The following is a 17135-nucleotide window of genomic DNA, read 5'->3' as shown; positions in this document are numbered from 1 at the left end:
TTTTTTTGCGCTTTCTGAAGGCTGGTCACGAGGTAGGAGAGAGAGGTTGTTCGCTTGTTTGTCTGTTTTTTGGCCTCTAGACATCGAAAAATACTTCGGCCAGCTGCTCCTTCCGGCTGCGTGGGAGCCTGACGCCTAAGGACACTACCGCGGCCGCAGCTCTACGCGTACATGTGAAAAAATCAACTCAACTTACCCTACCCGAGTAAAATTTACTAACAGTAAACAGCAAGACGGATTGGTTTTCTACATACAGCTTTGAGGCTTTTTACAGGTACGTAAAAACAAGAGCAGATGACTTTGTATTCAAAAACTAACAAAGTGTATATTTGATATCCACATGCAAAAAACAAATTTAAAATCTTATGCATAAATCATGTCAAAGGACTCCGCATCCTACCTTTAAATAAGGAAACATACAAAGTTTGCTAACTTTTGTGCAAAATATTAATTTGCTAAAATATTTTACATAATCCATACATGTAAATGTAGAAATTGATAAGATAAAAAACAAGCTGGTTCATAAGTATTTGTCACATTTTAGTAAGAGTTGTAACAGGATTTTTTTTTATATTTCCCAGTACACATCACAAAGTTTTTCAGCAAAGATAAAAATCCTTTAGAGTAAGTCCAACAGGGATTTCTCTAGGCACCTTCTCACATAGAACACAATGTGAATAAAGTTAGATCCATCTGAGCGTTTTGCAGATAATTTAGCACTGAAGACCACGCTTCCCCGTTTCATGATAATTTAGGTAACTGTCATAAGGCAAAGACAACTCTGAAAAAATGTTTCGATACAAAATGATGTAAACTAATAATTTATAGTTGAAAACCCGGTATAACAAAAGTGGAGAGATGGACGCTTTATACAATAGGCTGTTTTAAAACAGACTTGTGCAAAGGCTGAAGACAAAGCATCTTCAGAATTCACACGGTTTTGGCTTTTTTGTACAACTGCTTATAATACATTTTAAATCATTAGGAATGCAAACTAAAACTGCTCACTACTTTAGAGGAAAAAAAGTTTGACATTGTGCAATTTTCTGCCCCAATCTTAAGTGGCAGTAGTCCCTGCATTTGCTGTGTTTCAAATGTGGATCTTAAGAAACACACATCAAAAGGAGAAAAAGAAGGCAAAAGTTGGCAGACATCCAGCATCTAGTTTTTTGTGGTTTTTTTTTTTCTAAACAATGTGGATGATAGTTTCCATGATTAAAAATGCTTTTTTTCTTAAATAAATACATTGTATCTGACACTTGCACTGACTTGATCTGGTAAATCTGTTCGGTAAACACAGGCTTTACAACGCTCCTTGTAGCCTCAAGCCCACCAGTGTTTGGTTTCAGAGTCTCTTTCTCACTGCGTTTCGAAACCTGCCACRCGATATCCAGTTTGATTAGTTATCACGCTTCCGTTTTGCCCTTGAGGTGGTTGGACTCCATAGTTTGCTCCCATCCATGCGGCTGAAGACTGTGTCTGACTGTTTGTTTTTTGCAGGGGGAGAGGGGGAATATTTAATCCATTAGAAAAGCATTTCGGTTCTGAGCCAAAAGGTACATAGAGCAAAAGTAAGAGCAGACATGCCAGAGACAGTTACTCCCATCTGGGCCACGTACATGATTTCCTGATGCATAGCCCAAGGTAATCAAAAAAAGCTTAAGATCAGAAATCAAGACAGTAGACCACAACCAATTTTTAAGGGTATGATATTTTTCTAACCACCGAGACACACAACGATGTTGGTTGGAGGAAATAATCTCCACATTAGCCATGGTCAGGGAAGATTTATCAATGAGGTCTGCTGCCAGCAGGCCTCTCAGAAAGAGTCATTTCACTGTAGCTTAGAAACCAATACATTACTGCAGAGATCTATACTCACTACTTGCATTTGAATTGCATTTAATATCCATTGCTCAGGATCAAGACAACTGTTAGACCTACCAGCACCAAGTAACAACAGCTGAATGGAAGAATTTTGCACTGACTACACTAAATTGTGAATTTGAAAAGAACAAAACATGACTCTTGAAAGTTCAAAAAAAATTTAAAAAATGCAGTAACTTGACTGGAAAATGGAAACTTAAGCGCTGCTCTCTAAAGGCAGGTCTTTGAGGAGAGCAATACCCTTCTCTATGTTCCTGAACACATCTAACTGCAGACATCATTACTTGATCTCTCTGAGTAATGACAGACCAGAACTTCATGCCAGCTTTTACAATGCTGTGGACTTTGAATTTTCATCTCCCCCTTAGGAAAACTCCATCACCTGGGATTTTACTTACAGCATGAAAGCAAATACTCACTTAAATCCTTGCTGATTCCACGCTTGCCCATACATTCCATACGCGGGGACTTGCCAGCCGTTCGGCATGTACTGACCGATCTGTGCATTTCCATACCACTGACCCCACTGCCCGTAAGCTTGTGGATATCCGATCTGATTCTGCAAGTACAAACACCCGAGTATCAAGCATTGCCTAAGAAAGCAGGCATTCATACCAACTCAAGATACACCCAGCYTGCAAAGTCTGTCTTTGATCAAGAAGCTACAAGCTTGCTAAAGCAACGCTGAAACGGAAATGCAGACATTTAGTTGGACACCGCTTTTAAGTTAGCGAGGGTTTAATCAGAGCGCCTGTTTGCCTCTCCGACAGTGCAAGCCGTTGTCTCAAATATCACAGCTCTTCCACAGAGCTCCAGGAAACAAGAATGATAGAAACAACTAGTTTCATGACAGAGAAGATAACGCCATGTTCTGGATAATACTGTGTTCTCTCCAGAATTTYACCCCACTGTTTTTTTTATACGAGATTCCACAAGTTCCAAATGATCTAAAATATTCAATTGTATTTTAGAGAAATGCTCATTGCTGAAATAAGAGGTCTCCTAGAGGTCGTGTTTGCTGCATCAAGTCTCCATCTGGCATGCACACAGCCTTTTTGGCCAATTAACAGGTTTCTATCAAAGACAGTAACTTTAAACMATCATCTTTGAAGCTAGCATAGGAATAATTCTGACCTGCTGGACTGGAGTGATCATGTCTGGTGTTTCCTTGCCCCAGTAGCACTTCACTATGTGGCCTTCTATAGTTGTTCCATTGACAGAAACAATTGCATGTGCAGCACTCTCATGGGAATTAAACCTGTTGAAATACAAATCACGCCAATAAAAAGAGATTACTCAGTGAGCAACAGCTAGAAGTAACCCCAAGAGACACCTCCCACTAACAGCAGCACAGAAGTCGGGTTCTGTAAAAATACGAGTCCGACCACAGAGACTTTTTTCTGCCATCCTTGAATCGGAAGGCACTGACTGCCACGCTACTGGTTAGGTTTCCTTTCTCAGTGTCATACTAACTTGTTCCACACTCTCTCATAAGCAAGTTAGAAAATATACCAGCATGGACAGTAAGTCAGTTATAACTACTCATATTATCAGGAGACTATTCAATAAAGAGATAAAGATGCTTCTGGAAACAATGTTGAAACTGTATAGCCTACCTCAGTAACTCAATTGTGAAATAACAACAACAACAAAAAAAAAAGCAAGGGGGAAGAGACAGGACTAAAATCTATCATGATTAAGTGTACTGCACCATTGATAATTAACTGAACACCAGCAAAACTAGCCCATATTTTAAATACTAATACCAAACATTAGATTAACATTGTATCTTCTGGATACCCTTTGTCAGAAACARAGAGACTCCCGACAGCTCGCAGCTCTGGCTCAAGGCATCAGTCATGCAGCTATAAATGAAACGTTGTTCTTTTACTACCACAGGTTGCTTAAATTGAGTCAAGTCTTTTTTATTTTTATTAGTTCCAAAAGCACTTTGAGATGCAGTTCCTTCACAGATCAGGCTGCAGTTAGGAAACACAGCTGTAAAACACTCTTAAGCTGGGTATACACTAATCAACGCTTCACTGTAAATAAAGGCACAAGAACCCAGAATTCTTATTAATTTATCAATATGCTATCCTTTGTAGCAAACTACACAACAACCTACCGTACAAAGGAGTATCCTTTATCTGGGAAGACTCGAATTTCCATTATCTGCCCAAATGGAGAAAAGGTCTGGCGCATTAGTTGTTCTGAAGCAAGAAGAAGCAAGCCGCCAAAATTAGATGATCGCAGTGTTGTCTAGAGACATTCAAAGTGTCAATATTTTGAAGACAACATACCTGTCAGTCCCGAGGTAACACCTCCACAGTACACAGTGCAGTTGCTTGGACTGGACTGATTGACCACATCATCATAAGACAATTGTTTGGTATTTGCTTAAAGAAAATGTTAAAAGCTTTTAAGTTGAGCAGAAATACATTACRCAGAAATCTGAATCCCCTCCAACAGGCCTACAATAAACAATCAGGCTGCCAGAGTTTGAGACAAACATTAACTACGGTAAGCATTTTCTCCTGTGTATCTTGCATTTTGCCATCTCCCTGACCCACAGGCAGTGGTGAATTAACATCTGAAACAGGTACTGTTCCTAGACCGTCGCTGTATAAGAAGTAGAGCTGCAAGCTCCTGTTAAGCACTAGCTTTTTCCCCTCATACACGAGGCAACAGAGCACAAATTGCAAACATCACGAAAACAAATGGTTATCACATCTGCTTTACATGCTGAAGGTCCTGGGTTCAAGCCCCAGTGGAACTAGCACCTGGAAATCTTTGGGAGGTTGGACTAGATGATCTCCAGAGGTCCCTTCCAACCTTACTGATTCTGTGATTTCTGTGAAATGCACAGCAAAAAGGAAGATAGGTCCGTAACACAGGATCTCCGGTAGCAGCCGCAAATTCCCATTATAGGACAGGTTGCTCGTGACAGGGACACTACTGTTAATTTAAGGTCACGTTTTAGGCTTACCAAGTATGTCGGATATACCTGAATTAAAACCTCTCTAATGGAAATGCTTTCTTCACATATGGTCCTGCTTGCTTTCTATCACAAGCGGCAAGAATAAAACAGGAAACTATGTTAAAAAAAAAAATCCTGGTTTTCTTGGGGAAAAAAAAAGCAAGCTACTAAACTGTTAGAAGAAAACTAGCTGTTGGTGGTAATAATGCATTTATTACACCTAAGGAAATTTCAAGAGTTTTGAAACTACTCAGGAGTCTTCACTTTGGGGTACCTACCTTCCCTTCCCCCAGAATTTCCAATGCTTAGAGCTAGCAAATTTCTCTTCCTCCCTATGCATGTGGCAAGAGATTTAGAAAGACATATAATCAAAAAACCTACATTCATAGGTACTCTTTGGAGCTGGAGGTTTTCTTGTAGCCCAGTTCGTTCTGATTTGCCTTCCACCAAGCCACTGACCACCCATCTGCTGAATAGCGTTCTCTGCATCCTGTCCACAAGAGAGAGAAAGGGGAAAAAAAAGCCACCATCAGCAACTTTTCCTGAAGCTGATACAGTTAGGGACCAAAAATACTCATTGCACATGGCAACTATTCAAAAATCATCTTTCCAGAGGAATCCCAGACACTGCTGCAGCTTACCCATTTATTGAAGAAGGAAACAAAGCCGTATCCCTTAGATTTTCCCGTTGCCATATCCTTAACCACTCGTGCATCTCTAAAAAGCAGAAACAATAGCCAGTTTAACATCTTAAAAAGAAGACTTTATTAAAATGAAAACTTGAGTCACACGTACAGCTTATTTTCATGTTTCACCTTTACTAAAGCAAACTGTTTATTGCACCAGCAACATAGTCAAAGCATATCTCTTCTTTTCTAAACAGAACTTTACTAATGTTTTGTCAGGTAATAGCAAAATTAAACTTAATTTTTTAAACATGCAAATCAATAGCTTCTCTAACAAACATATGTACTTTACAATAGCTGGCTGCCAGCTCAGAATGCTTTTATATATTATTAAGACACTAAGCATGGTCAAAGCAGCTATTCAAAAGAATCAATAGGCCACATAGCTGACTAACATTAGCTGAATGGCTCTCTTTAACCATGCAATTTTTAAACTTGCTATTTGCCAACACATTCTACCTATTCATTAAAAATATTAAATAGAAAAAATGAAAAAAGATAGGAATTAAAAGGCATACGTCGCCTGTTAACTGAATTCTTTAATTTTCTCAGGTCAATTCGTTACCCCCTTTTTGGACTGTGGGCAGCTGTAAATTTTGAGAAATTGACATTTTCAGAAATTATTGAAGAAAATAAAACACCGAAACATTTATGTGTTAAACTACATATTACAAAGAATTTAAATTGCAATTGTAAAACAGCAATCAAACAGAACTGATTGGAAACTACAAGATATAAAAAAGCAAAAAAATTATAAAAGTAAATAAGAAAACTACAACGTTTGTCCACTGTGAACTGTAGCTTGTAGTTAGCCATGGCAATTCTGTCCATTCTTCAGAGATACTCTGCAAAATAACCAGAGCCCTATTATTTGAGATTGAGTTAAAAAGAGAACCCAGCTACAATAGCTAAACCCCACTTGCGGAAAGTCAATCAATAGTGTTTCTCAGGCAATTTGCGCACAAGATGGCCACAGATCGAGATGCTCTCGTGTACAGGCCACCCTCTCCTCCCCTCCTTTGCCCCACACATACAAGCATTTAAATAAAATAAAATGAAATAAAACCAGTCAGAAAGTCATGCAATGTAACTTACATCTGTATAAAATAATACGGTTCAGAGAAACTAGCATAACATGTGCACAACATTTAGCATTCCAAGACTGGCAAGAAAAAGTCACAATGAAGAGCAGTTTTTTTTACACACTAATTTTAAAAGCCTTACAGTAACTACAACTAATATATTATAAGCCTAGTTCCTGTACGCATAAGCCCATAGCATTTGCATCATCACTCAAAGGACCAAATAAAAAAAGGAAAAAGAAAAAGGAAAAAAAAATAGAAAAAGAAAAGTCATTTTGTTATTCCTTTAAAGAATTGCTCCACTTTTTTCTCCTGCCTGAGTTTGAATTCGGGTAACATGTTACAAATTGCCTGAGAAGCGCCACTTTGGTAATCTTAGGAGATCAGTTTGTTCTGAACAGCCTAAGGAGGGAGGGGGGAAAAACTCATCTATACTTACCCTCAACTGACAACTTTGAAAATAAGACTTGAGAACAAGTGAAAACATGCGTACAGCAAGCGTAAAAGGAAATCACAATGAAAGTGTGCTTTTACAGTGATTAAAAAAATCAGATGCAAAGAATTACCAAAATTTCTTATGTGCTAATCATGCAGTAGTTCAACCTTGATTTCAGAAAAAAACAAAAAAGAAAAACAAAAAACAAAACTCAGTTTAATACCAATGAAGGCAATATTAAAAAAAATAATAAAAAAAAATCAGGACATATTCCATTAACACCACATTTCCAGAAATTAGTCGCTGACCAAGAACAGTTAAACTGAAGTAACTTCATTCTACCACTTAAGAAACAGTAGCTGTATTTTTTCATGTTAAATTTAAACGGGTATAAAATCAAGGTCCTTTCTGCTTTAACCCCTCTCATGTGGAACAAGAGTTTGTAAGAGTCATAATAGGGAGAATTCTTAAATCTTAAATCTATTACTTGGATGGGGCGAAGACAACCACATTGCATTTTAGGGTCAATTTTAGCCAGGGCAAACTGCTGAAGTTTTCAAACTGTTGACTCTGCAGCTGTGTGCTGAGTACCCCAAAAGCAGGAGTGTTATTCACACGCTTCCCCACCACCACCAGGGAAGAGACGTCACTTTTTGCAGAGCCTGGTAATCAGCTCCATTACTACACAGCAACAGCTTTACGTCCAAAAAGCTCTTCTAGAACAAATGGGAGAACGGGCGGTGGCCCAAGAAATACAGACTGCGGTCCAGTGTCAGGCATTATTTTATACTTCCCCAGCTAATATTCAGAAGTTACTTTTTGCTTCGGGTTCAGAAGAGGCTTGGTTTGGGGGGGGGGGGTGTTTATTCGTCTAAGAGGACTGCTCATTTAAAGTCACAGCGGAAACCAAAAACCTGACTGCTTCGGGGGAAATTCTCTTTCAAAGCTCCGTCACATTCACACCGACACGTCAGTCTACTACTAGCTCCCTTTCACACTCACTCCAGCAGCCAAGTGCCACTTAAGATCTCCTTTAGAGTCCCTCATCCCTTCCATCCAGACCACATTTGGCCATGAGGATGAACTCACTCTCCTCGTGAGTCTAACCCTCTACATTTCCAAGGTAACAATTACAAAAGACGTAGTCAAGCATTATAGTTCTCTGAAGCAAGTCACATTCAGATCACATTTTTTAAAAAACTTTATCATAAGAGGAAATCAAGCTGGCAATAAAAGAGTAATATACTGGACTCTGAGGGGAAAAAAACAAAAAACAAACTTACTTCAATTAAATGCTTCACTACACAACACTCCAAAGCACTCTACGTTCTCTTACATCACCATCAAGAAACTTCAATGTCCAGTACAGACAACACTACAAGGAAAATTAATGGTTTACATTTGGAGGATGGAATGAATGAACTGCTCCTTACTCTGCTACATCCTGAATACACCAAACTGGCAGGCAGAGACCTGCAATCACCATTCCCAATTTGTAACACGTTCACTTGTTACACCATTGCTCAACACAACCGATGGGTGCAACTCATGTACCGAAGATGCCCCAGGTTTTAGGCTGAGCCCCTTAGATCAAGGGCTTATGCTTACACAGTGCCAACACTTAGAGGCCACTCTAGCTGCAGCCTTCAGATGCTGCAACAAGTCAAGTGCTAAAAGGGTTTACTTGTGGGAATGGTAATTTAACTGCAAAAAAATATATGCTACCGGTGGCCTGCACACCATGGCTAACAAAAGTCCAAAGCCTGACGAGACGTGAACATGCAAACAGACTCAATCACAAACTGTAACAAGTGGTATTTATTTATCTGATCACTGAGAGGGCAAGTAAAATACAAACCCCAAGTTTGTAAGTCAAATTTTTCCAGTGCTACTTTACCAAACAATGCAGAGTATAAAACCAAAGTAAGCTGTAGGGAACTTTTTTAGTAAAGCAGAACAAACTTCTATGAAGAAATCTGGTTGTGCATCCYTGCTTAATACCCAACCATTCAGACTCAAGTTGCTGTATGAACAGATGAATGCATATCCCTGCTCTGCRACAACTTCAATTTTTACTTACTGAAATATAAGGCTGCCTCCATTTAAGAGATAACTTTTAGTTTATTTGCCCTATGGAAATTACTTACGATATTCTTCCAAATGGCGCAAAAGCCGCTTTTATATCTTCAGTTGTAATTTCTGGGCTGAGGTCTCCAACAAAGACATGGAAATGGTCTTATAGGGAAAAAGAAAAAAAAATGACTTTAAAGTTTGAAGACCACCCCTGAAAACACATACAGCAAATAATGTCACATGGCATTGATTTCCATTTATTAAAAACTACATGAAGACTACAGTTCACTATGAACTACAGAATTTACTGCTGTTCATAACAGATCCACTGCTTGGCAGCACTACAAAGTCAGTAATTTTAAGGGTAGTACTGTGACATATGGTATTTACATTTTGTATTTTATAACTGCTTTTAAGACCAGTCAGCATTTACCATACAAAGTTTTGAAATATTTACTTAATATGCCAAGACTACATGAAAATCTTGCTCTTGGTATTCTAGTGTTAAACTTACATACAGTAGAGTTCACTAGCTATACAAAATTTTACCAACTGAAATGTCTAGTAGTTTCAAGAAATGCAGAATAAAACTCACTCTAGAGCAGGATGTATTTTCAACCTAGCTACAATGTCTGGTTTAAAACCGTATTTTGTGAAGAACAAATCAAAAAAATACCTTGCATTGCAACAGTTTGCTGTTAAAGAATTTGAGTTCTCAAAAGCCAACAGTTTTGGTTGCCCAGCCATTACACCATGTGAATCCATGTGAATTCAATGTATGTGAATCCATGTGCAAGTGAACTAAGACTGAAGGCAACAGAACGGAAACAGTAATCCCTTCAATTTATATCAGATCCATAAAAAAAAAAAAAAAAGCACGCACTGAAGAGAAATAAAACCCTAAAGATTTTTCCACTATGGTCAAACAATATTTCACATACCATCTTATCAATATACAGACTTATTGGTACTACAGCAAGTAAGAAATTTAAAAGTCCACTTTGATGCTAATGTAGTTTAACCCCACCTCTCTAAAGGACTTCAAAGCTTGCTGAGAAAAGCAGCAATACACAGGGTTGCCGTGAAGGGGGAACAAGATACCCGGTTCTGGAGAAAGCTTAAGTACTCCCAAGGAGCCTATATGAAGTAGTGCATACACCAGCCTTAAAAGAAGCCAGTAATTATGCCCTTACAGCAGGGGGAAAAGTTTTACAATTGCACTCATAACAAATAGCTGAAGATTAGCACCAGAATTAAATAGTGGACAACAGATCATATTCTGATGCAACAGGGAAATAAAAGGGAAGTCTTTCCATAAAAAACAAACGTAAAAAAACCAAAACCCCATATACAGCTTCAGGTGGTTAGTGAATACCCTCGAGAGATTTCATTTTATGTTTAAGAAGATACAATTACCTTGTGAACGCAGTGTGTTGACAACGGTACTACCTGATGACAAAGATTAGATTTGTTCTTAAGTTTATTAACACAAACACATTAAATAATATCTTAGGATTACGATCAAAACATTACTGCATATAATTGCACGATGCTTACTGTTTAGGTTTAAAAACTACTTGTACAAATAAAAACAGTTACTCAAAGCATAAGCGACACTTACTGCTGGTATCTTTCTTCTGGCTGCTGGGAGTTGTTGCCCAGTTCACTTTGACCTCCTGCAAATATTAGTTGCTAACGTTAGATCAAGTAAAGTGGAACTAAGCTCAGGCACTATCACAGCATTTAATTCTGACACTACAGGGGAATCAGCTGTGCAAGCTTTGGCTGAAAGCTGAAGATAAGCTTCTCAGCAGAGGGTTCTCTCTTTCACACTGCGTTCTACTTGTTAAAAGCAAAGATTGCAAACATACCTTGTTTGGATATTTTTTTTGTCTGTCTGTTTTGTTTTGTTTACAGGTATGGGGAAGGAAGGAATGTTACCCTGATACGGTCAGGATAGCTAAAAGTATTCCCTATTCTCACTGCCTCTGCTCCCTCCCCAATTCTTCATCCCAACCTTCCTCTGCACGCTTCCTACCACAGTAAAAACTGCTTTTCCTGTTAGTTCTGTCACACTGAGAGCTCCACTTGAACAAAGTGCCTAACACTTCCAATGCTTCTTTTTCTTCTCGAGTGATATTTCATCCTCACAGTCTGGTATAACCTGTGTTTTTCCACTGCAACTCACCCTGTAGACATGACAGCTTACCTTACCCATTATCTTCCGGCCATTCATAGCAGCGAGTGCTGCAGCAGCATGACGATGCTCATAGAATTCCACAAAACAATATGGATCATTTCCAGCTGTCTGATAAAAATAAGAAAAGAATCACGGTGAAAATTTTTTCAAATTTTAGCCTCATTATTAGACTTAGTGCCTTATTCATTACATCTAAATGTCTGAATATATATATATATATATATATATATATATACACACACACACACATACATACACTTTTTTTTTTTTTTTACTTCAAACTTAGAGAACAGTCAATATACCAACAATGTTCCAGGAGGTTCAAGCTTTGCTTCAAAAAGATAAACATGTGGTGAAAAAGAACTTCTCAAATGTAATTTAGAATATTCAAATATATTAATGAGTTCAATCCCCTTTGGAATAGCCAAACATCTTTAAATAATATCAGATGAGGAAGAAATTATGTCCTAAGTACATCACTATGATCTCCAGTCTTTTTTTAAACACACACACACGTATAAATAGCTGTATAATATATAATACTCATCGTTCAATATTATAATACATACGTATATATGCACATACACACACATACATATATCTATAAAAATGCGTTGTAATACATCATGTGGTAGAATTCTGAAATATGCTACTACGGCCTGAAGTTGTTAGCTATCAGGATTTGGGAAATAAAGGTAAAGGCTCTTACATCCATTATCATTTTGCAGTTTTTGCATGGTCCAATCTGGCTGAACAGCTGGAGGATTAGAGCTTCAGTCACATCTCTTGAAAGGTTCCCCACATATCTGCAGGATTAAATAACAGGTTAGAAGTGCAGCTGTCCCTCCGTTTTATTCATTCATTACTGAGATGAGAACTAGGAACTTACATTGCCTTGCAAGAGAATTATTGATGGTCCAAGCCAACAACTACTGTTAAGTCAGCACAGCCTACAGGTTCAGAACTTCTTTCCCCCGCCCTCAAAAAGTCTTTAAGGAAAACCAGGTCTTTCAAAAAAAAAAAAAAAAAAAAAAAAAAAAAAAAAAAAAAAAAAAAAAAAAAAAAACACCCTTCAATTTAGGGCAATATTCCAGTATAATCATACCAGAGCACTGACTAGAGTTTAAACAAACAAAAAAAAATTAAAATAGCAAACAACACTCTCCCTGTATAACACTTGTCACAAGGGTTGAATTTACAGTTCAGGAGACTAAAGGCATCTCCTGCTTCAAAAACAATTAACCACAAGTCTTGCAAACAAATTCCATGTAGACGGACAGACTCTGACCACGCAGATGTCTCCAGGATCTGTGGACTAGGAAGCAGCAGGCCTCTAGGCAGCCAAAGAGGCCTCCCACGAAGATCTCTTCCCAGGATACAGGCCTTGGGGAGGGCGGTTTGGTACAGCACCTTACTGACACCCTCAGACCTTCCTGTTCCAGACAGAAACTAACTTCAAGAATACGTGCAGTCTCCCACCAAGATCTCCTTATCCACACATGGCACAAACACGTAGCAAAACTTAGCTCTGTGAGACGGAGACTGAGAGTGTAAATACAAGGCGCAGGAGAAAGAGTCGAGAAAAATAAAGACAGAAGTCCAATTTCAGCTAGTTTCTTAAGATCACACAATCTAGAAAAAGACCAGTATCCAGCGTGTGATGGTTAGGAATCCTCATGCAGTTCATCCATCCTCTCTTAACCCCTAGCACAGCAGCTCCCAAACAACACAGCTCCAAACAAAACTGGCCAACAAGTGCCAAGATCCCAGGGGAGAGGGGCGCAAAGCAGACTGTTTTAGGAAACACTGCCTGAAACACCGGGAATCAGAGCCCTTCGCAGAGCCGAGGACAACGACCACCGGCTCTCCCAGCACCAAAGCTTGGGAACCGCAACGCACACCGCAGCAGTAACCCAGGCAGACCAACCGCTGGGAGCTCGGCGAGCTAAAGCCACCCCCGCGCTCCAGCCTGCCCTTTAATAGCTGCGCAAAGGCTGTCCAAAGGTGCTCCTGACATCCAGCCCTGGCAGCTCAGCCTGCAAAACCCAGCACGTGACGGGGCTCTACGCCGAGTCGTAGGACAACAGGGCAGAAGCTTTTAACCAGCGGTGGGAAGTAACAGCCCTTTTCCTCAGTAGCACTAAAGGTCTAAAATCTCACCCCAGCTTACAGTTGAACAGAAAGCCAGATAAGGATAGCTGAGYCTACTAATTTGATTTCTGCATACAGAAATATCTGTTAGGATAACCGTACCCAGTCATTCAGTGACCACAGTTTCCCTAGCTGCCCTGATAGCTCAATCTGGTGTTTCGCAAGCGTGTTACACAACATCAAGAAGTCAGTCCCCCTTAGTAAAGGGCTACGGCTGGAAACCCTATTTGCCTGAAACAAATGCGATCAGGTGAGGGCATCYCCCCGTCTCCCTTCTCTTGAAAGGCTCAGCCTAACCCAACACCAACTCTCCACTCCGGTCAAATCACCCTCYTGCTCTAATGTGGGTCTTGCACGATACTTTCACAGTCTCGCCAGTGGAGAAGAACACCAGCCAACACAGAAAACTTTTTAAAAATCCCAAGTTACAGGATTTTTAAAAGCACCCAGAGAAAACAGTTTGCAGGAACTTCAATGCAGAAGGYGTAGCAGCTCCCTTCTGCTGAGGGAGGTCGTGTGGCAAACCACGGCATCTGCAACGGGAACCGGAGCCAAATCGTACTGCTGAAACCACAGCAATCACAGCAGCTGCCCTCCTGGATTTGATGCAACAGTTGCAGAGATGTTGTAAGAAAACAAAAAGGCAGCAAGGGAAGCATAAAGCAGCAATTTCTCACGTTCAGGTGAAGGTCAGAACACCCTTACTGAAGAGATGGAGGCACTCTGCTACTCTATTTAGTGGAGGAGAGAATGGGAGAACAGGCTGCTCACCTCTGCTTTTCTGCCAAAAAAAAAATGACACAGTTGGCTAGGTCTAAAAAATKTTAACAATTCCCTTAGGTATGAGCCAGAAATATGCTCAATTTTAAGTTGCTACATGCTCTAAGTTTCACCACAATGAGACCTTAGCARGCTCATTATCACTCAATAAAGCAAGTATTTCCTGGACTTCTACTGACCTTTCTTAAACATAGGAGGTTTTARTGCACTTCCATTAAGAAAATTAACTTTGTGCTTGATAACACTGTGACATCCTAACCCCACATCAAGCTCAACCAACAGTGATAAGTAGTTAGACTCTCATCCCACCTCCTTTTTTTTCATATTATTATGACTGGGATAACAAATAAGCCAAGATGTTAAGTGATGACACCCTAATATAACCTTGTAGCTCTGGACTTACTAACCATTTATTTTAACTGCAAGTCTCCTAGAAACAGTGTCTACCTCTGCACTAACACTGGATTTTCACTTTGCTAATTAGATAGTTATCTTAGTAAGTATGGCCCGTCTGAATGTTAGATTTAGATGTGAAAAGAAAACTCATAGGAGTTAGGTAAGCAGACTCCAACAGCCCTATGAATCTTTCAATAACGAGAACTCTCAAAATGTATCCCCAAAGGAACAGTTGCAGCAACATATATATATACACACACACACACAAATACAGACACACACATACATACACACAGTTGCATACTATATGTTATTCTGTATTTGTTTCTGCCCAAAGATAAAGCCTTCCATTCAGAGACTTCCTGAATTTCTTTAAAAATGATAAAGACATCCCTTAAAGGGCATGCAAGCAGCCGTAACACACAGAACAACAGTGTTAATGTAATTCAAGGTCAAAAGCATTTTTTTAATCATTTCACATTGTAATTTTATTACCTGTAACTGTGTAGCACTTGGTACCTGCTAGCAGTTTTTCAAGCCACTGACAAACTACAACGTACTCCTGAAGCACTATGAAGCACTTCATGGGTTGCCAAGCTTTAYGGGAAGAACAAGGAGCTGCAGCTCCCAGAGTAAGAAGTCCCATGTTATTTTATTTGCTGTATTCAGCAGCAAGTTCAGGCTACACTCTCTGGGCTACATTTGGGCTGCATTTCCAGAGTCTTCTGCCAGAATTTCTTTGCAGCTCTGCTTCCATGCAACAGAGACATGGGCCGATAAAACGTACTTGGACTTTGTCCTGCGGCAGTTTAACAAGAAACGAGCGGGTGCCTAGGCGCTACAGAYGCAATCTCACATATGACCCTTCCAGGCAGGGGCAGCTGATATGCCACCAGGGAAGAAAAGCTCTATTCCACATGAGAACTGCACCATTTCCTGCATCTTTCCCATCCCTCTTGCAGTCTCCTGCTAACTGGATTCTCACTAATGATCAGTCACTGTTTATTTGCAGATGAAGCACTGTACTATACAAGGCAAACTACACATGGTAAYTAAATTCCTTCAGTGCACACTTATCAGTATAGGTCTTCTTGAAAACTATTACCAAACTATTGGGTGTTGGCACATGATGATCTTCCCATACTTAAGCAGCTAATCAAATGTACRTGTATTACACAAGCATATCTAGATACAAGTAACATACAGAGAGGAGATCTTTTGGAAAGTTCAAAAACACCAGCTGTTTTGTAACTGTTCTTCAAATGCCTATTTACTGCAATTGAGCAGTGGCTTTCAAAAAAAGATAGCCGGCCATGTGAAAATGAGCTGCAGCAACTGATTGACTTAAGTGACATAGCTCATAAGGTGATTCAAGATGCTAAGACTTTAACACTCCCCTTCAAATAGGTTATGTGGAAATTAAAAAAAATATATATTTCTAGCAACGTYTGGTATCAATTCCAGAAAAAAATATTTAAATATGCTAAGGGAACTAAAGAAAAGAAAAAACATACATGTTGGMAGACACCCAAACACTTTAGGGGCCTTCATGATACAGCAAGACAATGCAACCGAATAATGTATCCCCCACACAGACGAAATTTCTGCAGCACTACCTACAGAAATCCTAGCGCTTTCAAGTATTTAACACACATTTCATACTCAGGGTGGAAACATTAAATTTAGCTGCATTTTGTTCTTCCAAGCTGCTCATTACAAACCCAATCTGTGAAGTTCAGCTAATGACAACTCTCCATATGGCATAAAATTTTCATTCAAAGTGCTTCAGAAAAACACAGTTCTGGGTATATTGTTCAACAGTTAGTTCTGCAGCTCAGAAACTCAGGCTGGGTTTTTGCAACAAGCCACACATGCTCCAGGCCAGATCACTCATTCTCTGAAGCATAAACTGTGCACTGCTGAGATCACTAGACTCCAGACAACAATTTCCCTAAGGCAGGAAAAAAAAAGTCACTTMTTTAAACAAACACACAAATATGGTGTCAAGAACAGGGAGGTCTGAGCCACGTTTGCAGACTCTAAGAACAGTTAAAAGGGATGAGCTGTAGAAAGATAACGGGCTCGCACGCATCAAGAGACGTGGYGGTTACCACCGAGCGAGCCCGAACCGGGGCTGCCGGCCCGGGCCCCGCGCAGACCACCCCCCGAGGGCAGGGCGGCCGCTCGCGCCCGGCGGGGCTCCCCGCTCCCCCCGTTCATCCCTCCCCTCAGCGACGCGCGGCCTGGGCGCCGAAACAAAGGTAACGGCGGCAGCTTCGCGCAGAGGCGGCTCGGGCAGGCCGATCCGTCTGCGGCTTCGCTCGTCTCCAGGCCTGAAGGAGGGAACGCACCTCGCAGAGCGCCGGCCGAGCGGAGCAGGAGACGGGACCGCGCCCGAGATCCGCGCCGGCCGCAGCCCGCGGGGAAGGCCCGGCGGCCGCGGAGGGCGCCGAGCGGCGCCGGCCTG

At 40.3% G+C, this 17135-nt stretch overlaps 1 protein-coding gene across 1 annotated transcript; it reads right to left on the bottom strand.

Moving 5' to 3' along the window:
* Window positions 1-192: 192 nt before the first annotated feature.
* TIA1 (TIA1 cytotoxic granule associated RNA binding protein) lies at window positions 193-17135 on the bottom strand (the record flags this gene model as incomplete). Its single annotated transcript, XM_085301051.1, has 13 exons — window positions 193-1483; window positions 2307-2446; window positions 3022-3145; window positions 4013-4097; window positions 4188-4283; window positions 5246-5354; window positions 5506-5581; window positions 9216-9303; window positions 10558-10590; window positions 10763-10817; window positions 11351-11449; window positions 12051-12147; window positions 17020-17135. Coding segments are annotated over 13 exons (1242 nt in total), but the record flags the coding sequence as incomplete, so codon positions are not given.

This window comes from Rhea americana, unplaced genomic scaffold (assembly GCF_003343005.1).
Source record: "Rhea americana isolate MKP2758 unplaced genomic scaffold, rheAme1 scaffold_171, whole genome shotgun sequence".
Lineage (NCBI taxonomy): Eukaryota > Metazoa > Chordata > Aves > Rheiformes > Rheidae > Rhea > Rhea americana.
This window is presented reverse-complemented; position numbering and strand designations above follow the sequence as displayed.